At 42.5% G+C, this 25144-nt stretch overlaps 1 protein-coding gene and 1 pseudogene across 2 annotated transcripts in view; one reads left to right on the top strand and one right to left on the bottom strand.

Annotated features, from left to right (window-relative positions):
- TBCE (tubulin folding cofactor E) overlaps window positions 1-25144 on the bottom strand; it is a 68415-nt gene that overhangs the window by 36871 nt on the left and 6400 nt on the right. For both annotated transcript variants that reach the window (XR_008425432.2, XM_024561931.4), the window contains exon 2: window positions 21221-21351. Coding sequence is in view for 1 of the 2 variants with exons in the window: in XM_024561931.4 (XP_024417699.2) it covers window positions 21221-21320 (100 nt within the window). In the remaining variant the exon portion in view is untranslated. The remainder of the gene's footprint in view (window positions 1-21220; window positions 21352-25144) is intronic.
- On the top strand, window positions 10781-11652 carry LOC128779405 (small ribosomal subunit protein eS6-like; annotated as a pseudogene).

Below are 25144 nucleotides of genomic sequence, written 5' to 3' on the forward strand. Positions count from 1 at the left end.
CCAGAAACTTTTCTTTACATTATCTCATGTTATCCTTACAACAGACAATTCATCTGTGTCAAGGAGGTATTGTTATTGTCCTCTTTTATCAGCTTCCGGACAAATAAACACAATTTATTTTTCAATTGCAGTTGACTTTCAATATTACTTTCCATTAGCTTCAGGTGTACAGCATAGTGGTTATACAATCATATGCTTTACGAAGTGTTTCCCCCTGATATTCCCAGTACCCGCCTGGCACCATGTGAGATTATTACAGTGTTATTAACTGCATTCCCAGTGCTATAGTTTACATCCCCGTGACTATTTTGTAACAACCAATGTGTCCTTCTTAATCCCTGCACCTCTTTCACCCAGCCCCTCAACTCTCCCAATACATTTTTTGAGTCCTAGTCTAGTAATCTGCGTTACATAAAATAAAATTCTATAAGTAAATAGTATCCTTGTTCAATCTAGGTTAAATAACACACTGAACAAAAGTCATTCCCAGGTCATTCGAACTCCAGAAGCCAAGACTCAGCCATTGTTCTGTGACCTCTGTAACTGATACCTTATGTCTGCACACCGCCTTAGACTTCAGAGCATTTTCTCTGCCTTCTCTCCTCCCCTCCACCTAGTTGGTAAGTACCCCCTGTGTACAGAGTACTGTGCTAGGTACACAAATAAGACAGAGGGTTTCACTTCTGGATCTACCCTCCTGCTGAGAACAACTAGAAAAGTTAAATGAACTATTTTTAAAATCACTTTGAAGCCCTGGCCAGACAACTCGGTTGGTTAGAGCGGCGTCCGGACACACCAAGGCTGCAGGTCTCCAGTCTGGGCACAAACAGGAAGCACCCATGAATGCATAAAGCAGCAGAAAACAAATGAATGTTTCTCTCCCTCTGGACTTTGTAAAAATTGAACTGTTTTGTATGTAAAAGGACAGTACCAAGAATGTGAAAAGACAACACACAGAATGGAAGAACATGTTTGCAAATCACAACTCTGGTGAGGGCTTCACACCTAGAACATGAAGAAACACAACCCTAACACTCGACAACAAAAAGACGACCCCACGGGACCGGGGGAGGCTATGCACGTGTGGGGACAGGAGGTGTGTACGAAATCACTGCGTCTTCCATTCGGGTTTGCCGTGACTCTAAAACTACTCCCAAACCGTCCCTATTTAAAAACGGCAAAAAATGGCAAGTTTTAAGTTTTGTATCTATGTAACCAAAATTTTAATTTTTAAAAAAATGAAGGCAACATAAAGGCAATTTCGGGGGGAAAAAAAAAGATGGGGTTAATCTTCAAGGAAAAAGAAAATTAACCCAGAGGGAAGCCTGAGGATACAGAGGGGAATGAATGAAGGACAACAAAAAGGTAAATATACGTGAAATGTGAATTAATACTGACAAGATAAAGTAGTAACATCAGCTCTTTGGGCTTAAAATGCACATAGATTAAAATACCCAACACGTGAGTTAGGAAGCGGGTAAGTGGAATCAGTGTCCACGTGTCCTAAAGTCTGTGCGTGAGTCCAGGAAGAGGTGAACTGCTGATGGTCATTAGACTTCTGTGGGTCCAAGGTGCACGTTTTCATCTCCAGTGGAACCATTAAAGGATAAAAATACATACCTACCAAAGTAATGGACAAAAATAAGAAAAATAATCCAAGAGAAAAAAGAAGAGCACAAGCAAGTCAAATAGAAAGCAAACAGTAAGACGGTAGATATGACACCAATACATTAATAATTAAGTGAAACTGAAATGGACTAAGTGTTCTGGATTAAAAGAGAGCCCACAAAGAGCATCGGTGGGATTTTAACAGGGGCTACACGGAACCTGGAGATTGCTTTGGGTATCACTGATGTTTTAACAATACTACTCTTTCAATTCATGCACATGGAATGTCTTTCCATTTATGTCTTCTTTAATTTCTTTCAGCAATGTTTTGTAGTTTCCATTGTACAAATCTTTCACTTCCTTGGGTGAGTTAATTTCTAAGTATGTTGTTCTTTTTGATGTAGTGTAAACATATAATGGAATATAATTCAACCTTAAACAGGAAGGAAATTCTGACACGTGCAACAGCATGGATGAATCTTGAGGACATGATGCCGAGTAGAGTGAGCAAAAAGACAAAACACTGTATGATTCCCCTCACGTGAGGTACTGGAGTAGTCAAATCCACAGAGAAAGAAAGCAGAATGGTGGCTGTCAGGGCTGGGAGAGAGGGGGGTGGAAACTAAGGGTGGGCAAAAGTGGGTTTACAAGTTGTGAGTCTGCAAGCAGAGAGTTTATTCTTGTTATTAGTTATTACTGTACTGCTTTCCACAGGAACGACCATAAACCTACTCCGGCCACACCCTGTATTGTCTAATATGTATGACGTTTCAGTCTGGGAAAAAAAATGTTCTGGAGAGGGAAGATAATGATAGTTGCACAAAAATATAAATGTACCTAATGCCCATGAACTGTGCACTGGAAAAATGTAAATTTTATATGTATTTTATCATAATAAAAAAATAAAAAGACTGAAATCACAGAGTAGGTTCTCTGCACACGGTGGAATTCTGCAGGAAGTCAACAACCAAAGTTCATTAGAAAAATCCTCATGTTTAGAAATTAGGCAATATCGTTCAGATTACCTTGCTTCAAAAAAGAACAACGTAAGTTAGGAAATATTTTGAACAGAATGATAATAAAAACACTACACATCAAAATTTGGGGAATGCAGGTAAAAGCTGCATTTTGAAAGAAGCTTAGACTTCAAGCATATGTTAGATGGAAGACTGAAAATAATCATCTGTCTCAAAATGTTAAGGGGATAAAAATGAAGCAAATTAAACCTACAGAAAGTAAAAAGAAATAAATAATAAAGAGAAAAAATTAACAGGACAGGAAAATAAATAAAACGGCTCCTTGCCCTAAAACATCTTAAATTTTACAACAGGGATAGATGTATAAAGTAACGGTTATTATATAAAGAACGAACATCATGTAACAAAAGCAAGTGCAGGTGTTGCGGAAGCACAGATAAAAAGACAGTGACTACTGCTGGGTGCTGGGCGGGAAACACACACAGAAGTGGTAACACCTGGGGGAACCCTGAAGGGGAGATGTGGGAGGCAAGGTGCAGTTGGGGAGCTCCTGACGTGCTTAGGGAACCTCAAAGAGTCCAGCCCAGCAAGAGCTCAAAGTGTCCCCCGGAGGCTGGGGCAGGAGCACAGGGCAGGGGATAAAGACGGGAGGTTTGACTAGAGCTTGAGCACCACTGCAAAACTCTGTGCCGCACGGTAAGGAGCTTGAACTGCATCCTGCATCCCTCAAGAACCCTATTTCACATGAGCATGGAAAGATGTGATCTCAGTTTTACAGGTAAGAAACTAACACACAGGGAACGCTTAGACTTGTCGAAGGGAAAACTCTGTTACTTTCTCTATTTCACAACACTTCTGAGACGGGATGTGTGGGTTTTCCACACCAAGCAATTCTCCAACTCTTGCTAGACGCACACTGGGTGTCCTGCAGCTTAACTCACTTCCAACACTCACTGCTCCCAGTGCAGACCCCGCAGGTTAAGGGCTCACTCCAACAAACCTGCTCCCGGCTAGACGCCAGTCACAAGTCCCAGGCTGTCTGTCACCTGCACTTCTCACCAACCGGGTATAACTCAAGGGTTTCTTCACCCTTTCCTCAGGTTCCCTACGTAATCTGCTGAAATAGCTCAGAACCTCAGGGAAACGTGTTTTCCAATTTATTACGAACAATAAAATAAAGGATATACATGAATAACCAGATGAAAAGGTCCAGAAGGTGGGGTCCAGAAGGGTCCTGAGCACAGGAGTCAGAGTTTGGGGTGCACCACCCTCTCTCAGCATGTGGGTCAGTTCACCAACTTGGACAACCTCCAAACCCCACAGTTTAGGGACTTTCACAAGACTCCATCATGTAGATGTGACTGATTATTAACTCCATTTCCAGTGCCGAAAGCTTCGAGCTCCTCATCACAGAGGACCATCACAGAGGACGGTCTGGTGACCTTCCCCCATGCTGAGGCCACCAGGCACGCATTAGCAAACAAAAGGCACTCATCACTGAGCTCCTGAGGGCCTCAGTAGCTCCTGCCTCGAGGTCTAAGACTAGTATCAGGAGGAAAGATGGTCCCAGCAACCCTATCACTCAGGAAATTATGAGGGTTTGAGAAGCTGTGTCAGGAACTCGGGGCAGAGACCAAACATATTGTATATTTCTTATTTTGTCCCACTTGCCAAAATAACGTGGCAAGAAAGGACCAAACCCTGTACTAGCACCACAATTCTTCCGTATCCTAACCCATTTTTTGTCAAATAAAGGCCTTGTTATAAGAAATAAATACAATTAATGTTGCTCATCATAAAACTATCAGAGTGGGCTGAGTCGGTGGACATTACCAAGAAGAATGCACAACACAAGGCCACTCTTCCGCATTACAAAGAACAAGTCACTTCTTGAGCTAACACAGGTGGAAGGAGCAAGGCCAGCATTCCGGTGTGATTACCTGTGACTCTGATGAAGACAACTGATAGTTCAGCAGGCGTCTACATGGGGCCGGTTCATTATTACGACAGCACAGCAAGTACAGATAGCAGTGGAGATGAGAGAGCAGACAGCTCATCAGTCACAGCCTGTAATCCGGGCTTCTGCCCTCTACATGCTGTGGGTGATCGTGATACCAACAGAAAGCCGGCGGTGCTGCCTGAGAGGCAGTGTGGGGTTTCCAGGGTCCCTTTACTTGTTAGACTTCAAGGGGGACTAGGACATGGGAGGCATCAGGAGAGTTCACGCCAGCCCCCTGGCAAGAGGGCGGCAGGAGGAAATTCTTACACTGAGAACATGTAAGGCTAGCAAATGAGTGGAGAGAGAGGAAAAAGCCCTCCTACTCCTTTCCAGGGCCAGACTCTGGGGAGACTATGGGGAGGCAGGCACATGTACAACAGAGGTTAAGATGGCAGCAGGAGGAGGTACTGGACCAAAGAGGCCTGTCAGTCTAGCCAGGGAGAAGGGTTGGTTGGGAGGACCCACCCAAAAAATGCAGAAGTTTAGTAAGTTAATTGGTCATTCTGAGAGAGTACTCGGTCCCTCCCACACCCAAACTAATAAACCCAGGGAAACAAAGAAATTGCTCTCTTGCTCATCATTCACTGCTCAGGACCTGCACTGGGAGGGTGTGCTTGCCGAGCCTCTCCACGAGCCACGTGACCTTAGCACTGACTCCTTCCAGGAGGGAGTCACTCCCTCTTGCTGACCTGGTGGGACATCTGCCAGGGTCTTTGCGCACTCTCCGGCTAGGAGCACGAGACCTTGTGGCCCTAGAAGCCACATGGCCAATGGTGGTGCCAGCTCCACAGACAGCTTCCAGGAGGGAGCCTGAAGTCGGACAGCAGTGGGGAACAAGCTAAGCTACCTGAGTGACCGCTTAGCTGAGTAGCCACCTCGAGCTCCAAAGAACACTACTTTAAAATGGAGCAGGAATGCGGGGCACTGCCTTTTTCTTGGTCCTGCTGAAGACAGCTGGGTTTTGTCTGGGTTTTATGGAGGAAATGAGCTTCGAGACAGGGAGCTCCCCATTCTCCCAGATTGTTCAGCATCCGAATAAAACCCGCTTTCTCGTCTCACCAGCCTCTGCCTCTAGAGTTTGCATTCCAGTGGCAGTGGGCAGCTGAACCCCGTTTGGTTTGGTAACAATCAGACCATGATCAGCCTCAGGCTAGAAAAATCAAATGCACAAAAGACTGAAGCAGACCCTGGAATACAGTTTTATCAGTTTACAAAGATAAATAAAACCGTCGTGCAAACCTAAATGTTCTGGCCAACGTGAGTAGTTCATTCTATCACGAAAAAAAAAAATTGTAATCAGACCCAACCTTAGTGAAATCACAAGAATTAAAAACCATGGGTCCAACAACCCAGCAATCATGCTCATTGGTATTTATTCAAGTGAGCTGAAAACTTGTGTCCATGCAAAAGCCTGCACATGGGTGTTTATAGCAACATCAGTCATAACAGCCAGAACTCGGAGCTTGGACAAACTGCGGTACATCCAGACAATGGATTACTATTTGGCACTAAAAAGAAATGAACTATCAAGCCATGAAAAGACACAGAGGAAACTTAAATGCAAATTACTAGGTGAAAGAAGCTGATCTGAAAAGGCTACATACTGTATGATCCCCAGTCTCTGACCTTCTGGAAAAGGCGGAACTATGGAGACACCAAAAAGATCCGTGGTCACCAAGGCCTAGAGGGGAGGGAGGAATAAAAAGGCAGAGCACAGGGATGTTTAGGACAGAGAAACTATTCTGGGACATTGTAATGGTGGATACCTGTCTTTGTACATTTGTCCAGATCCACAGACTGTACGACACCAAGAGTGAACTCAAATTAAAGGATGGACTCTGCGCGATGACGGTGTGTCAGAGCGGGTTCATCGATTTTAAGGACATCCTAGTCTGGTAGGAGATGCTGATAGTGCGGATGCTGTGCCTGCGCAGGGTCAGGAGTATATGGGACCTCTCTGTACTTTCTCATTCAGCTGTGAACCTAAAACTACTCTAAAAAAAGACTAAAAAAAACAATTCCATATGAACAATAGAGTCTACTCCCGTAAACAGGCTAACACAAGAAGCCACAGCATAATCAGAAGACCGCTTCATGAGCATGAAATCCAACTGGAGGCGTTCAATACATGGAATGTTTAATGGCATGTGATAAAAATATTTAGCTCCATCTCTCTCACCAGGTCAATGGCTGTAACTCCAGGACCCATCCCCACCCTAGGGCTGAGCCCAGGACACGGTTCCTTCGTGCCCCCGGAGAAGTCCAGGATGGGCACTGCCAGCAGCTGCCTTTGATTCTTGCGCACATTGCTTCCCAGGCTGACCAGGTCCTGAGATAACTAACACGTTTTTTTAAAGACATATCAGTAAGTTGAAATCATTCAACTCTGAAAAATTGAGAGAATCTTCTATGAACATTAAGCGATACTGCCAGTCTGATTCATTCTGAGTTGCTCTGAACAAAATTACTCTCAGGGAGGAGCACACTGCTGGGAGCCTCCAAATGCTGACAACAGCTCACAGCTGAAACAGAGTACTCCAGCAGCTGGAACCACGTTTCTACAGGATTGGCCTAGAAGACCTCGGGATCTTTGCAATGATGACGCAGCTTGTTTTCAGCACTACCTTTGGCAGTGCCTTTGGTCTTAGGAATATTCCAGTACCATCTGGAGATAAGCTCTTGCTTTTGTAATCTATAACATGAAAAAGTCCTTAAAAGATTTGCAATAACTTACAGTGAAACAAAATTCAGGGAAAAGAAAACTGGGTATTGGAAGATCAAAAGCCATTAACAAAAAAAAAAAGGAGGAGGTAAGAAAAATAAGAAGCATCCTTGTAGCAAGAAAAGGAAGATGCATTCCCTTGACCGGCAGGAACATCTTCGTTCATTAGAAGAAAACCTTTTTGGCCTGTCCCTGAGCTAACGGGAATTTGTCACAGCGGTGCTTGTGTAAGGGGCACAGACTGGGACAATGAAAAACACATTACACTTGATAACATCTTTATACCATATCCACCGGTATTTCACAAGTGGCTATTCTTAACTCAAGCCTCAGCCAAGCTAGGACAGAAAGCCTCCTTTCGTAAAAGGCAGATAAGGAAAGGGCTCCAAAGGTTTTTATTTCGCTTTCTGGTGATCACATTTTCCTACAGGTTAACTGGTGCAGCCTAGGAATAAAAAGTAAACCATTCTCAAGGGGGAGAGGACTGAGCCGACAGAATCACCTGGGGGCAGGTTAAAGTGAAGCATCCCAGACCATAATTCCCACCTAGGAAATTACATTCTCTGGTATAGAACCTAGAATTTATGCTTTAAACAAGTACCCAGCTACATTGCATTAGCCTCTCCTTCCTAAATAGAAGTTACCTCAGCTAGGCTTCTAATTATAGTTAAAGATAGCAATGCCAACTGAAGTCACCAAAAACAGACAGGAGATAGGTAATCCTAAATACAAGACAAGTGGTTCTTCAGGATAATTATTTACTCTGACTAGTAAAGACTACATTTTCTGGCCCCAAGGACCATAGATTATAGATTTTTTAAATTTATTACATCAATTTTCAGGCAGGTAACAATAAAGCATCATGCTCTAACAAAAATCAATATAAGGGAACAGCCGGTCAAGACGGCAGCACAGGTAGATGCAGTACTCACAACCTCCCACAATCACATCAAAATTACAACAAACCAGGGAATGACCAACAGAAAGGCCTGAAGTCTAGCTAAACAGAAGCCCTACGACTAAGGATATAAGAAAGAAGCCACATCAAGGCTGATCGTAGGGGCGCAGACACGGAATGGTTTGGTCCCACATCCACATGTGGCAGATAAAAGTTGGGAAGGCTATCTCTGATGCAGAGGTACCCTTTGAGGAGCCAAGGGTCCCAGCCCCACACTAGGCCACCAGCCCAGGGATTCTGTGTCAGAAAGAACACAGAATCCCCATAACTTCTGGCTGTGAATACCAGTGGGGATTGTGGCTGAGCGAGACAGAGGCTTCTGGAGTCCCAGGCACTTCTAGTAAAGGGCTCACGCACGATTTACTCAAACTCACTCACTCTAAGCTCCAGCACTGGGGCTACAGTGTATGTGGGAAGGAACAGAGTTGTCTGGAATCGGGGCAAGAGCTGGAGCGGCAGCTTTCTCCCAGACAGAAGTGCTGGCGGAGACCATTGTTTTTGCTGAGCCTCTCCTACAAAGCCAGCAGGCAGGCACCATACCTGAGTCTCTATCAACCAACTGGCACTGTTTGCTCAGCCCTGGTGATTTCCTGAGACCCTACCCCACCCAATCTGCAGGCCCACCCAACCGATTTTCCAGTGGCTTTTCCATACAAATGAACTGTCTTGGCTCATGCTGCAGACTTTCCTAAAATCTCTGAAACAAGTAGCATCTGGCCTTGGGTGCCCCATAGCTCTCACTAGGTATCCCCAGGCCCACCTCTAGTGGCAGCCAAAATTGGTTTACAGCTTGGTCTTTCTCCAAGCCCAGCACAAATAGCAGCCACCTGCAGATCACTCTGTAGCTCATGCCAGTTGTCCCGGGCAGGGTATACGTGACAGCTGACGTTGGCCTGCCCCTCCTAGGAGGCCTGAGAGCCAACACCTGGTGCCCAGCTTCACACCACACCAGAGCACCACCCTACCACCTCCATGAGCAACACACAGACTCAGTGGGTACCAGAACCCCACTAAAGTAAGTCCTGCTCCATGGTGTTGGCCCCTACACATCTGATCCTCCACAGTGGTCACAGCCAGTCCTAGAAGCCAATTGGCCTAGGGGTAAATTCCTCCCACTGAGGTGCCAACAACAATCAAGACTCAACTACAAGAGTAGGGTGCACACAGCTCACAGAGGGGGCGCACCTGGAGCGCTTCACTCAGGTGAATAGCAAAGCTGTGCCACTGGAACCTACAGGACACCTATGACATAGGCTGCTCTACCAAGCCTTGGAGATGCAGCAGCTCTACCTAATACAAGTAAACAAACACAGGAAGGCAGCCAGAATGAGGAGACAAAGAAACATGTCCCAAGTTAAAGAACAGAACAAAACTCCGGAAAAGAACTAAACAAAATGGAGACACACAATCTACCAGATGTAGAATGCAAAACACTGGTTATAACGATGCCCAACGAACTGAGGGGAGAGTAGATGAACTTATGAGAACTTCAACAAAGAGATAAGAAACATAAAAACAGAGACAGAAAACATAAAAGAGAACCAGTGATAAATGAAGAATATACTAACTGAAATGAAGACTATATCATAGGAAATCAACAGTAGAGGAGGAGAAGCAGAGGATCAAATTAGAGATTTCTAAGTCAAAGTGGCAGAAAACAATCAGAAGAGCAAAAAGCAAAAAGAATCCCCCCCCCCCCGCCAAAATGAGGATTAAAAAAAAAAAAAAAGATAGTCACTAATTAGCAACCTTAATCCCTCCTGCTAGCCTGATTCTCTTTGTCACAAGTAACCTAACACAATGCCCCAGGTTCTAGAGACGTAAGCCCGGGCAGGGCATGTTCAGCCCACCACGCCCCATCATCTTTTCTTCCATCTGAACAGTTTTAAGATACAACATTTATTCAGCACGTTGGATGAAGCAGATGATAGAATCAGCAATTTAGAGACAAGATAACAGTAAGCACCCAGGCAGAGCATCAAAAAGAAAAGACAATTTTTTAAAATGAGGAAAGTAAGGGACCTCTGGGACAACATCTGCATCATGGGGCTATAAGAAGGAGAAGAGAGTGAACAAGGGATAGAGAATTCATTTGAAAAAATAATGCTGAAAACTCACCTAACCTGATGCAGGAAAAAGTCACACAAGTTCACAAAGCACAGACTCCCAATCATATTTAACATGGCAAAGTTTAAAGACAAACAAAGAACCTTAAAGGCAGCACAAAAGAGAAAATTAGTTACCTAAAAGGGAGTTCCCATGAGGCTGTCAGCTGACTTCTCAACAGAAACACTTCAGGCCCTAAGGGACTGGCATGAAATATGCAAAGTAATGAAAACCAAGGACCTGCAACCAAGACTACTCTATCCAGTAAGGCTACCATTTAAAATTGAAGGCAAAATACAGAGCTTCCCAGAGGAAAAGAAAAAAGCTAAAGGACTTAGCCAGCCAGTACTGCACGAAATGTTAAAGGGACTGCTGAAAGAAGAGCTTCAGAATGAAGCTGAACACCTTTCCCAGCCACTGGCTGTCAGAAACTCACTGAAGTGGACAATGAACACGAACATCGTGCCTTTTATGAGAAGTGTGGGGCCACAGAAGTAGCTGCTGATGCTCTGGGCAAAGTAGTGAAAGGATTATGTGGTTTGAATCAGTGGCGAGAACTACAAACACGGTTTCTCCATGAAGCAGGGGGTCCCCACCCATAGCCATGTCCGCCTGCTGCTGAGTAAGGGGCATTCCTGTCACAGACCAGGGAGGACTGGAGAGAGAGCGCACAAATCCGTTCAGGACTTCACTGGGGATGCCAATCTCAGTGTTCTCAACTTGGTCATTGCTTTTAAAAAAGAGGGGGTAGATATTCCTGGTCTCACTGATACTGCTGTGTCTCATTGCCGGGGGCCCAAAAGAGCCAGCAGAACCCGCAAACTTTTCAATCTCTCCAAAGAAGATGATGTCCGCCAACAGAGCACCTAAGATTCAGCACCTTGTTACTCCAAGGGTCCTGCAACACAAATGTCAGCATCTTCCTCTGAAGAAACAATGTACTAGGAAAAATAAGGAAGAGGCTGGAGAACATGCTAAACTTTTGGCTAAGAGAATGAAGGAGCCCAAAGAAAAACGCCAGGAACAGATTGCCAAGAGACATAGGCTGTCCTCTCTGAGAGCTTCCATCTTTAAGTCTGAGTCAGTCAGAAATGAGATTTTCTATGAGTAATAAATAAATTAGAACATTTAAAAAAAGAATAGAGAGAGAGAAAACATAGACTTAAAGAATAAAATGGCAATAAACAAGTACCTATCAATAATAACATTAAATATAAACAGATTAAATGCTTCTATCAAAAGACATAAGGGAGCTGACTGGATGAGAAAAATGGCCCATGTATATGCTGTCTACAAGAGACCCACCTCAAAACAAATGATACACACAGACTGGAAGTAAAGGGATGGAAAAAATATTCCATGTAAATGGAAACAAAAAAGGTGGCATAGCAATACTTAGATCTGACGAAAGAGACTTCAAAACAAAGGCCTTAACAAGAAACAAAGAAAGTCGCTACATAACTAAAGGGAATGATGCAACAACAGGATATAACCCTTGTAAACATATACGCACCCAAAGCAGGAGCATCCAAATATATAAAGAAACTCTTATTGGACATAGAGGGAGAGATTGACAGAATACATTCATAGTGGGGGATTTTAACACTCCACTGTCATCAATGGATAGATCTTCTAAACAGAAAATCAACAAGGAAACAGTGACCTTAAACAACAAACTGGATCGAATTGATTTAATTGATATTTATAGAATGTTTCATCCCAGAGCAGCAAAATATACATTCTTCTCAAGTGCACATGGAACATTCTCAAAGACAGACCACATGGTAGGACACAAAATAATTCTTAACAAATTCAAGAAGGCTGAAATCATATCAAGTGTGTTCTCTGACCACAATGGTATGATATTAGAAATCAACTACAACAACAAAAAAACAAAAAACACTTAAACACATGGAGGCTAAACAGAATGTTATTAAACAATGAATGGGTCATCGATGAGATCAAAGAAGCATAAAAATGACCTGGAAACACTTTCAGTGGCGCGCACACAGTGCAACATACAGATCTTGTATCGTAGAAACGCACACTTAAAACCTACGTGATCCTATTAACCAATGTCACCCCAATAAATTTAATTTAAAAAATTTTAAACATTACCTGGAAACAAATGAAAATGAACACATGACAACCCAAAATTTAAGGGACACAGTGAAGGCAATCCTGAGAGGGAAGTTCACAGCATTACAGACCTACCTCAAGAAGATGGAAAAATCCCAAATAAACAATCTAACCCTACACCTTAACGAACTAGAAAAAGAACAACAAACAAAGCCCCGAGTAAGTACAAGGAAGGAAATAATAAAGATCAAAGCAGAAATAAATGACATAGGGACTACAAAAACAATACAAAACTGATTAATGAAACCAAGAGCTGGTTCATTGAAAAGATAAACAAGATTGACAAACCTTTAACCAGACTCATCAAGAAAAAAAGAGAGAGGACCCAAATAAATCAGACCCAAATAAAATCAGAAATGAAAGAGAAGTAACGACTGACACCGAAGCAACACAAAGGATTGTAGGAAAATACTATGAAAACTATATGCTAACAAATTGGACAACTTGGGCGAAATGCATAAATTCCTAGAAACACACAATCTTCCCAAACTGATTCAGGAAAAATCAGAACACCTGAATAGACCTATTACAACTAATAAAATCGAAGTAGGAATCAACAACTCCCAGCAAACAAAGATCCTGGACTGGATGGCTTCACAGGTCCAGGATTGGCTACCGATCATTCAAAGAACTAACACCTATCCTCCTCAAATTATGCCAAAAAATTCAAGAGGAGGGAAGACTCCCAGCTCTTTTTATGAGGCTAGCATTACCTTAATTCCAAAACCAGATAAAGAACTATAAAGAAAGAAAATTATAGGCCAATATCCTTGACGAACATAGATGTTAAAATCCTAATAAAATATTGGCAAACCGGATCCTGCAATACATTAAAAAGATCATACACCATGATTAAGTGGGATTTGTTTCAGGAATTCAAGGTTTGTACAATAATCACCAATCAATAAATATGATATACCACATAAACAAAATGAAGGATTAAAATCACGTGCTTATATCAACAGATGCAGAAAAAGCATTTGATAAAATCCAGCATCAATTTATGATAAAAACTCTCAGTAAAGTGAGAATATAGGAATCATACCTCAATATAATAAAGGCCACTCATGACAAATGTACAACCAACATCATACTCACTGTCTGCCTTCACCACTCATATTCACCATGGCTCTGGAAGTCTTTGCCACAGCAGTTAGGCAAGATGAATAAATAAAAAACATCCAAATTGGAAAGGAGGAAGTAAGACTGTCATTGTCTGCAGATGACATGATATTTACATTAAAATTCTAAAGGCTCCACCAAAGAAACTAGATCTAATAAATGAATTCAGCAAAGTAGCAGAATACAAAATTAATATTCAGGAATTGGCAGCATTTTTACATGTCAATAATAAATTATGAGAAAGAGAAATTAAGAAAACAATCACATTTACTATTGCAACAAAAAAATAATAAGGTACCTAAAAATAAATTTAATTAAGAAGGTAAAAGACCTGTACTTGGAAAACTATAGGACACGTAAGAAAGAAATTGAGGAAGATACAAATAAGTAGAAGCATATACCATGTTCATGGACTAGAAGAATTAACATCATCAAAATGTCAACTTCCAGCCAAGATAGAGGCGTAGATAGACACACTGTGCCTCCTCACACAGCCAAAAGAAGGACAACAACAAATTTAAAAACAAAAAATAACCAGAACTGACAGAAAATCAAACTCTATGGAAGTCTGACAACCAAGGAGTTAAAGAAGAAACATTCATCCAGACCCATAGGACAAGATGGAGAGCCGGGCAAGGCGGTGGCTGGCAAAGCGGGCAGTACCACATTTGTGTGCAGATAAACTGGGAGGAACTCTGGAACAAGACAGACCACTCAACCCAGGGCTCCAGCACAGGGAAATAAAGCCTCAAACCTCTGACTGAAAACACCTGTGGGGGTTGGGTTGGTGAGAGAGACTCCCAGCCTCACAGGAGAGCTCGTTGGAGAAACCCACAGGGACCTAGAACGTACACAAACCCACCCACCCGGGAAGCAGCACCAGAAAGGCCCAAGTTGCTTGTGGGTAGCGGGGGAAGTGACTGAAATCTGGCAGAGAGGTGAGCAAGTGGCATTGTTCCCTCTCTGACCCATCCCCCATGGCCAGGGTCACAGTGCAGTGATGGTGGTGAACACCTAAGGCTCTGCCCCTTACTACATAACAGGCACACCCAGCCAAAAAAAAAATGGCCCAAATGAAAGAACAGATCAAAGCTCCAGAAAAAATACAACTAAGCGATGAAGAGATAGCCAACCTATCTGATGCACAGTTCAAAAACACTGGTAATCAGGATGCTCACAGAACTGGTTGGATGTGGTCGCAAATTAGATGAAAAAATGAAGGCTATGCTAAGTGAAATAAAGGAAAATGTACAGGGAATCAACGGTGACGGGAAGGACTCAAATCAACAGTGATTGGGACTCAAATCAACGGTGTGGACCAGAAGGAAGAAAGAAACGTCCAACCAGAAAAGAATGAAGAAACAAGAATTCGGAAAAATGAGGAGAGGCTTAGGAACCTCCAGGACATCTTTAAACATCCCAACATCCGAATCATATGGGTGCCAGAAGGAGAAGAATAAGAGCAAGAAACTGGAAACCTACTTGAACAAATAATGAAGAAGAACTTCCCCAATCTGGCAAAGGAAATAGACTTCCAGGACATCCAGGAAGCTCAGAGAGTCCCAAAGAGGCTGGACCCAAGGAGGAACACACCAAGGCACATCATAATTCCATTACCCAAGGTGAAACAGAAGGAGAGAATCTTAAAAGCAGCAAGAGAAAAGGAGACAGTTACCTACAAAGGGGTTCCCATAAGACTGTCAGCTGATTTCTCAAAAGAAACCTTGCAGGCAAGAAGGGGCTGGAAAGAAGTATTCCAAGTCATGAAAGGCAAGGACTTACATCCAAGATGACTCTATCCAACAAAGCTATCATTTAGAATGGAAGGGCAGGTAAAGTGCTTCCCAGATAAGGTCAAGTTAAAAGAGTTCATCATCACCCAGCCCTTATATGAAATGTTAAAGGGATTTATATAAGAAAAAGAAGAACAAAAATATGAACAGTAAAATGACAACAAACTCACAGTTATTAGTAACCAAACCTAAAACAAAAACAAAAACAAACTATGCAAACTAGAAGAGGAACAGAACCACAGAAACGGAGATCACATGGAGGGTTATCAACCGGGGAGTGGGAAGGGGAGAGAGGGGGAAAGGTACAGAGAATAAGTAGCATAAATGGTAGGTAGAAGATAGACAGCGGGAGGTTAAAAATAGTATAGGAAATGGAGAATACAAGCCAAAGAACTTATATATATGACCCACGAACTGCAGTGGGGGAATGTGGATGGGAGGGGGTATGCAGGGTAGAGGGGAGTGAAGGCGGGAAAATGGGACAACTATAATGGCATAATCAATAAAATATATTTTTTAAAAAATGCCCATACTACCCAAAGCAATCTATAGATTCATTGCAATTCCCAGGAAATTACCAATGGCATCTTTCACAGATCTGGAACAAATATTCCAAAAATTTATATGGAACCAAAAATAACATCAAATAACCTCAGCAACCTTGATAAACAAGAACACAAAGTTGGAGATATCACAATACCTGATATCAAACTGTACTACAAGGCCATTGTCAGCAAAACAGCCTGGTCCTGGCAATAGGAAAAGGTAGGATCAATGGTACAGAACAGAGAGCCCTGAAATAAACCCACACTTTTATGGTCAATTAATATTAACAAAGGGGGCAAGAGCATCCAATGAAGTAAAGACAGCCCCTTCAATAAATGGTGCTCGGAAAATTGGACAGGTAGGTGCGAAAAAATGAAACTAGACCACCAACTTATATCATAGACAAGAAAAACTCAAAATGGATACAAGACTTAACTGTAAGTCAAGAAACCATAAAAGCCCTAGAAGAAAATATAGACAGTAAAATCTCAGACATCTCTTGTAGCAATATTTTTGCCGATGTGTCTCCTAGGGCAAGAGAAACAAAGGAAAAAATAACAAATGGGAATACATCAAACTAAAAAGCTTTTGCACAGCAAAATAAACCATCATCAAAATGAAAAGGGAACCCACTGTATGAGACAACATATTTGCCAGTGATACATGGGATAAGGGGTTAATATCCAAAATATGAGTATATAAAGATCTTACACAACTCAACAACAGGAAGACAATCCAATTAAAACATGGGCAAGGGAACTGAATAGACACTTCTCCAAAGAGGACATACAGATGGCCAAGAGACATATGAAAAAATGCACCATCAGAGAGATGCAAATTAACACCACAATGAACTAGCCCCTCAGACCTGCAAGCATGGCTGTCATCAATAAATCAACAAACAACAAGGGCTGGCGAGGACGGGAAAAGGGAACCCTGGTGCACTGTTGGTGAGAATACAGAGTGCTGCAGACCCTCTGGAAAATATTACAGAATTTCCTCAAAAAATTCAAAGTGGAATTGCCTTTTGACCCAGTGATCCTACTTCTGGGAATATGTCCTAAGAACCCTGTAACGCTAATTCGAAAGAATATACACATGTACTCCCCTAAATTCATTGAAGTGTCATTTACAATAGCCACGATCCTAAAACAGCCCAAATGCCCATCAATAAATGAAACGGTGGGGGCAGCTAGGTGGAGATGGGCAAAGGCGGGGCAAAATGAGGTCAGAAATATACTTTGCTTGGGGTGATGGGTGCACGATGCAGTGGGCAAATTATGTTTTACTGAGTACTACACTTGAAAGCTGTATGGTTTTGCAAACCAATGTCACCCCAATAAATTCAATTAAAAATGTTTTATTTAAATCTATATACAATCCTTGCTAAGGAAATTAAATTTCTAACCACAAGTAGCCATGTGCCAAACACAGGACTGTTGTATTTCTGTTTAAAGTAATCTTTACATGTTTATGTACAAGAACAACAGCTAACACTCTTCACCAGCAAATGGTCCAAGTGCTTTACACACCTACTCATTTAGCTGTCACAACCACCCTAGAGCTGCATTCAGTACAGTAATCCTGGAGCAATTGCTGAATCTGTGCTCAATTTCTGTGTCTCTGTACCAGATGTACCAATTCCACCAGATGACCTCTAGAAGAAACCCAAAAGAAGTACCAGCTAAGGTAAGAGGAATGGAGAGAACGCCCCAAACAACGAGAGAAGTAATAATGAATAAATACAGAGCACTTCCCTCTTTACAGAATTGTAATTTTCAGGGGGAAAGTTGCTTCATAGTATAATATGAGGAATACGTCCAACTCACAGGCAACGTAATGAAAATAGTGCACATCACCTCATACTCGCTAAACTATCTTCAAGCCCCTTTCACTGTATGACCATACTTGCCACACACCACGCCACTCTGCCTTTCGGAGCTGCGCTCACTTCCTCCAGTTGCTGGCTGCACTGGCTGTGGGAGGTCAGCCTTTACTGTCGGCCTCCTTTCAGAACTGTCTCCACTGGAAAAGCACTTTGCCCAAGGGCACACCCCCTTCCTAAGGCAACCAGAATCCAATGATAGATCAGCACAGGAGTGTAAATGCCCAGCCCCTCGTGTCTACTAAGAAAGACTGAAGGCCCCACTGGCTCCAGAGGGCCCGTTTGATCACATCCCATCACAGCCCAACTTCTGCCTCCACCTTTCCACTAGTATTGGCCCCAAGAGTACTCCTAATAAACTCTTTGAACACTAAATTTCCTGCATGTGAATCTCCATCTGAGTCGGCTTCCGAGAGAACTGGGGTGTTGGACATTGGTCCAACACTCTCTGACAGAAAGTTGGCAATATATATTAAGAATCTTAAAATATTCATATTTTTGAGAAGCAACAGGGCAGAAAGGGCACAGATTCTGAAGCACAGACTCACACCCAGCTCTGCCGTGTAAAAGTGTTGAGACCTGAGGCTTGGCCCCCTCATCTATAAAACAATGGGACCAACAGCATCTCTACTTCAGAGTTGCTTGCAATGTGCAAAGTTAACAGCATGTGGGAGCACCGGGCACACGGTAACTGCTTAATCAGTAATACAGGTGCTGATTGGCTGACTTTGAAGTTACATGCTACTTCCTTTTTCAATTTAGCAATTATGCCAGTCACATGAGGAAAAATGCCCTCTCCATATTAAGTATCTGTACAAGGAGGAAAGAGTGAGGGCCATGCTGGCTCCAGAGCGGCCCCCAGGGCCAGCTGAGACACCCCACGGTAACCTTAGGTCCATGAAGGCAGGGCCCACAATCATCAAGTTCAGTGGTTCTCAAACCTCACAGATAATCAGCAACACCTGAAGGGCTTCTTAAAACAGACTGCTGGGCCCCCACCTCCAGGGTTTCTGGTTCAGAGTTTCTCGGGGTGAGGCCCGATAATTTGTATTTCCAACAAGTAACCACGTGATGCTGACTGGTCAGGGACCTCACTTTGAGATACCTCTGGTCTAAGTTTGTCGCTGAATCTCCCTGCACCAATTCAGGCCAGTTCCTAATATATAGAAGATGTTCAAATACTTGTTGATTAAGACATATAAATAAGTCTACTACACTGTTTTTTATGAAGTATAAAACTAGAAATTATAAGTAAAACCATCCACAAAATGAAAGGCAACCTACCCAATGGGAGAAAATACTTGCAAGTCATATATCTGACAAGGAGTTAATATCCAAAATACATACAGAACTCAAATCAATAGCAAACACTCCCAAACAATCTGATTAAAGAATATGGGCAGAGGATCTGAACAGACAAGAAGACATTCAGATGGCCAATAGGTACATGAAAAGATGTTCAACATCACTCATCGGCAGGGAAATGCCAATCAAAACCACAATGAGGTCCTGGCAGGGTAGCTCAGCTGATTGGAGCGTCGTCCTGCTACACCAAGGTGGTGGGTTCAATCCCCAGTCAGGGCACATGCAAGAATCAACCAGTGCATGCATAAATAAGGGGAACAACAAATCGATGTTTTTTTTTCCTCTCTCCCTCCCTTCCTCTCTCTCTAAAAAATCAGTAAATAAAAAATAAAAAATAAAATGGTATAAATACGTATTTTTAAAAACCACAATGAGGTATCACCTCATACCTGTTACAATGGCTAGTATCAAAAAGACAAGAAATAACTTGTCTGTGAGGAGGTGGAGAAAAGGGCTTCTGCACCGCAGGTGGGAATGTACACTGGAGCAGCAACCACTATGGAAAACAGTATGGAGGTTCCTCAAAAAATTAAAAAATAGAACTACCATAGGATCCAGAATTCCACTTCTGAATATTTATGCAAAGGAAACAAAAATATTATCGTGAAAATGTATATGCAGCTTGTGCACTGCAGCATTTTTACAATCGCCAAGATATGGAAGGGACATAAGTGTCCACCAACAGATGGATGGATAGAAAGCATGTGACTCTTCTCTCTCTCTCTCTCTCTCTCTCTCTCTCTCTCTCTCTCTCTCTCTCACACACACACACACACACACACACACACACAAGACATAGTATCATTTGGTTATAAAAAGGAAGGCTGTCTTGAAGTTAAGGACAACCTAACAATAGCCAGAGGGGAGGCGGGAGGGGACAGGGGAGAAGGGTTCTCAGGAACTACTATAAAGGACACACAGACAAAAACCAAGGGGGAGGGCGGAAGCAAGAGAGGGAGGTGGGTTTGGCTGGAGTGGGAGGGAGGGGAGGGGAGAAAATGCAGACAACTGTAACTGAACAACAATAATTTAAAAATAAAAAATAAAAAAATAAAATGTGACCTCTCTCCTTATTCATAAAAAGAAAAAAAGAAAGGAAGGCTATCTTGCCATTTACAACACAGATAGACTTTGAAGGCATCAGACTAAGGGAAAGAAGTCACAGACAAACACCAGATAATTCACCTACAGGTGGAATCTTTAAACCCGGGGACACTCAGATACAGAGAGCAGACTGGTGGCTGCCAGAGGCACGGCATGGGGGTGGACAACACGCATGAAGGGAGTGAAAAGGCACACACTTCCAGTTATAAAGCTCGTCCTGGGGATGCAATGTACAGCATGGGGACTGCAGTTAAGGATGCTGGCTGTACATTGGAAGGTAGTCAGCTAGATCTCAAAAGTCCTCACCCCAAGGCAAAACCGTAACAACGTGTGGTGAGGGATGCTGACCTGACTCACTGTGGTGATCACTCGCAGTACATACATGTGTCAGGTCTATGTTATACACCTGAAACTATGGTACTGCGCTGCATGTCAACCATATCTCACTTTAAAAATTACAAGTGCAATAATATTGTAGAAACACAGATATATACCAAATAAGAAAAGTAACACAAAATTGTACTTAAAATAGTTTAAACTCCATTAAATACATATATATACATACATGGATTAATGACAGAAGATATCAAAAATTACTTAGCTTTTGAGTTTAGGATTATGATAATTCAAGATTTTTGTTGTTGTTTAAAGTTTACGCAGAAGATATTTTAAGGCTGAATTAATGTGAAATAGCAATACTAAGTAATTAAAAGTACATAATTAAATAAAACCAGAGATACCACAGGATGTTGTCACCAAATAAACTTGTCTACTCTAGGCATCTATAAATTGGTTGTTAGTTTCCTCAAAATTGGTGTAGTTCAGCAGTCTTGAAAAGCCTGCACAGAAAAACCACAAAATAAATATACACGCACACACATGACATCATACATCACCTGCCACAGGAGGGACAGAGCCACAGAAAAGCACCGTGGCACGTTCTCCATTGACTTCAACTCTTCGACCAATGACCTCTGATGTGCAAGTGTCACTCATGATAACAGAGCCAGAGTCCACAATAGGAGATCTGGAAAGAAAAGTATGACATTGACCAGAACGCACTAAAATTCTTTTTAAAAATTTTTGCAAACTTCATGTAGATATTCGTGAGGTCAGTGCTTCTGACCAATTCAGTCTTCATATTTTGGTGAAGGGAACCTAATAGTTTTACATACCATTTGCTGATAATTTGATTTTACTTTACTGTCTAACTATATTTTGATAATCTAATGTATTTTTTAAATCTTGTTTTACTCCAGTTAGCTCACATCACATGACTTGTCTATTCTGCCACTTACTGGAGGGGGTGGGAAGGGAAGAGAAGCGAAGGGGATGAAGTGATGGAGAAAAGGGAAAGGAAACGGGCGATGTGAACACCAACCTTGCCCCGGGAAGGGAGAAAAAGACAACCCCACAGATATGAGAAACAACACTTATGGTGAACAATAAATAAAAGATTACACTAATAAAAACACAGAAGCCTAAAAATAAAGAGAAGGCCTCAAGAGGAGCCTGAGAGAACAGCACTTCCTGTCTAGGAGGGATAACTAGGCCCAAGCCCCACTTCACAGGAAAGCAGGAGACTGAGTCAGCTGAAGCCCGGACTATGGGAAACTCTCCGGGGCAAACAAGTCCGTTCTTTCAACAAATGAAACGCTGGAGAAAAAGCAGCAGACAGAGTGAGATCAAAGAGAGTAAAAGAAACTTAAGAGATCCTCCAACCAATTGTAATGTACAAACTTTACGTGGGTTCTAATTTTTTTTAATTTTCATTTATTGATTTTCAGGGAGACAGGAAAGGAAAGAGAGGGAAACATCAATCTGTTGTCCCACTTACTTATGCATTCACTGACTGATTTCTTGTATGTGCCCTGACCGGGGATGGAACCCGCAACCTTGGCATATGGGGATGATGGTCTAATCAACTGAGCTACCCAGCCAGGGCTGGATTCTAACTTTTTAAACTGTAAATAATTTTTTAAGAGAAATTATGGCCCTGGCCAGCGTGGCTCAGTTGGTTGGAGCATCATCTGGTAAGGTAGCGGGTTCGATCCCTGGTCCAGGCACAAATACCTTATATCACTTTACAGCTATCACAGATCTCAAAACATCCTTTACATTCACTGCTATTTCAGTTACAATATTCATTAAACCTGCCACTAGATGTTGTCATTTATTGTTAATAAACACATATATTATTCTATTACAATTTTTAAAGATTTTTATTTATTGATTCTAGAGAGGGGAAGGGAGGGAGAAAGACAGGGAGAGAAACACTGATGTGTGAGAGAAACCTCAATTCGTTGCCCCTCGCACGTCCCCAACTGGGGACCTGGCCTGCAACCCAGGCACGTGCCCTGATCAGGAACTGAACAGGTGACCTTTCAGTTCGCAGGCTGGCATTCAATCCACTGAGCCACACCAGCCAGGGCTATATTATAATTATTAAAGTATTTTGATAACTTTATTTCATATGACTAATTTCATTTGATATACTATATATTTCCTGTATTTAATAACACTAAGGCCCTGGCCAGTGTAGCTCAGTTGACTGGACCATTGTCCCATAGACTGAACGGTTGCTGGTTCAATCCCTGGTCAGGGCACATGCCTGGGTTGTGGGCTTAGTCCTCCGTCAGGGCACATGTGGGAAGCAGCTGATCCATGTTTCTCTCTCTCCCTCCCTCTCCCTCTGAAAGCAATGAATAAATAAATAAACAAAAAAATTAAATAAAACATTAAGGAGTGAACATACTTCATCAGATTGCTAACAGGGTCTTTAGCTTAAAGAACCAATGAAGCCCTGGCTGAGTAGCTCATTTGGTTAAAGCATCATACCGATAATCCCTAGTCAGGGTACATATAAGAAAATGATGTTTTTCTCTCTTCCTTCCTCTCTCTCTCTTTTTCTTTCTCAAATCAATAAATTAAAAAAAAACTGTTTAAAACATAAAAAATAAAGAACCAATTAAAAAAACTGGAGGACATAAGAAGAATTTGGTGATGAGTCTCCAGTATCAACAAAGGAAGGTACTAAAATTATATAACACTTCACAAAATACTTCCATTTCCCTTATCTTTTTATATATATATTTATTGATTATGCTATTACACTTGTCCCATTTCTGCCCCTTCACTCAACTCCATCCTGCCCACCCCCTCCCTCCCACATTCCCCCCTATAGTTCATGTCCATGGGTCATACTTACAAATTCTTTGGCTTCTACATTTCCTACACTATTCTTACCCTCCCCCTATTTTCCACCTATCATTTATGCTATTTATTCTCTGTACCTTTCCCCCCTCTCTCCCCCTCCCACTCCCCGGTTGATAACCCTTCATGTGATCTCCATTTCTGTGGTTCTGTTCCTGTTCTAGTTGTTTGCTTAGTTTTCTTTTGTTTTGGTTTTAGGTGTGGTTGTTAATAACTGTGAGTTTGCTGTCATTTTTACTGTTCATATTTTTTATCTTCTTTTTCTTAGATAAGTCCCTTTAACATTTCATATAATGATGGCTTGGTGATGATGAAGTCCTTTAACTTGACCTTATCTGAGAAGCACTTTATCTGCCCTTCCATTCTCAATGATAGCTTTGCTGGATACAGTAATCTTGGATGTAGGTCCTTGCCTTTCATGACTTGGAATACTTCTTGCCAGTCCCTTCTTGCCTGTAAGGTCTTCTTTTGAGAAATCAGCTGACAGTCTTATGGGAACCCCTTTGTAGGTAACTGTGTCCTTTTCTCTTGCTGCTTCTAAGATTCTCTCCTTATCTTTCATCTTGGGTAATGTAATTATGATGTGCCTTGGTGTGTTCCTCCTTGGGTCCAGCTTCTCTGGGACTCTCTCAGCTTCCTGGACTTCCTGGAAGTCTATTTCCTTTGCCAGACTGGGGAAGTTCTCCTTCATTATTTGTTCAAATAAGTTTTCAGTTTTTTGTTCTTCCTCTTCTCCTTCTGGCACCCCTAGAATTCGGATGTTGGAACGTTTCAAGGTGTCCTGGAGGTTCCTAAGCCTCTCCTCATTTTTCTGAATTCTCATTTCTTCATTCTTTTCTGGTTGGATGTTTCTTTCTTCCTTCTGGTCCACACCATTGATTTGAGTCCCAGTTTCCTTTGCATCACTATTGGTTCCCTGTACATTTTCCTTTGTTTCTCTTAGCATAGCCTTTGTTTTTTCATCTAGTTTTCGAACAAATTCAACCAATTCTGTGAGCATCTTAATAACCAGTGTTTTGAACTGTGCATCTGATAGGTTGGCTATCTCTTCATCGCTTAGTTGTATTTTTTCAGGAGCTTTGAAGTGTTCTGTCATTTGGGCCATTTTTTTTGTCTGTCTTGGCGCGTCTGTTACTTTAAGGGGCGGAGCCTTAGGTGTTCCCGGGGCGGGGTAAAGCTGGTCGCCTCGCTGTGACGCTGCACGTGGGGGAGGGGCCAAGAGGGAGCAATGGCGCCCGCTCCACTCTCCACAGGATTTCAGTCACTCCCTCCGCCACCCACAATCAAATTGGGCCCCTCTGGTGCTGGTTCCTGAGTGGGTGGGCTTGTGCATGCCCCAGGCCCCTGTGGGTCTCTCCAACAACCTCTCCTGTGAGGCTGAGAGTCTCTCCTGCTGCCGACCCAACCCCCACGGGCACTTTCAATCAGAGGTTTGAGGCTTTATTTCCCCTGCGCTGGAGCCCTGGGCTGTGTGGTCTGCTTCGCTCCGCCGCTGGTAGTCCTGGTTTATCTGTGTACGGTGCTACCCGCCGCTCTTCCTGGCTCATTCTCCGCCACTTTGAGTCCGGCCCTCTTGGTTTATCTGCGTGAATGTGGGGCCGCAGGGT

The sequence above is a fragment of the Desmodus rotundus genome, chromosome 10 (assembly GCF_022682495.2).
Source record: "Desmodus rotundus isolate HL8 chromosome 10, HLdesRot8A.1, whole genome shotgun sequence".
Taxonomy (NCBI): domain Eukaryota; kingdom Metazoa; phylum Chordata; class Mammalia; order Chiroptera; family Phyllostomidae; genus Desmodus; species Desmodus rotundus.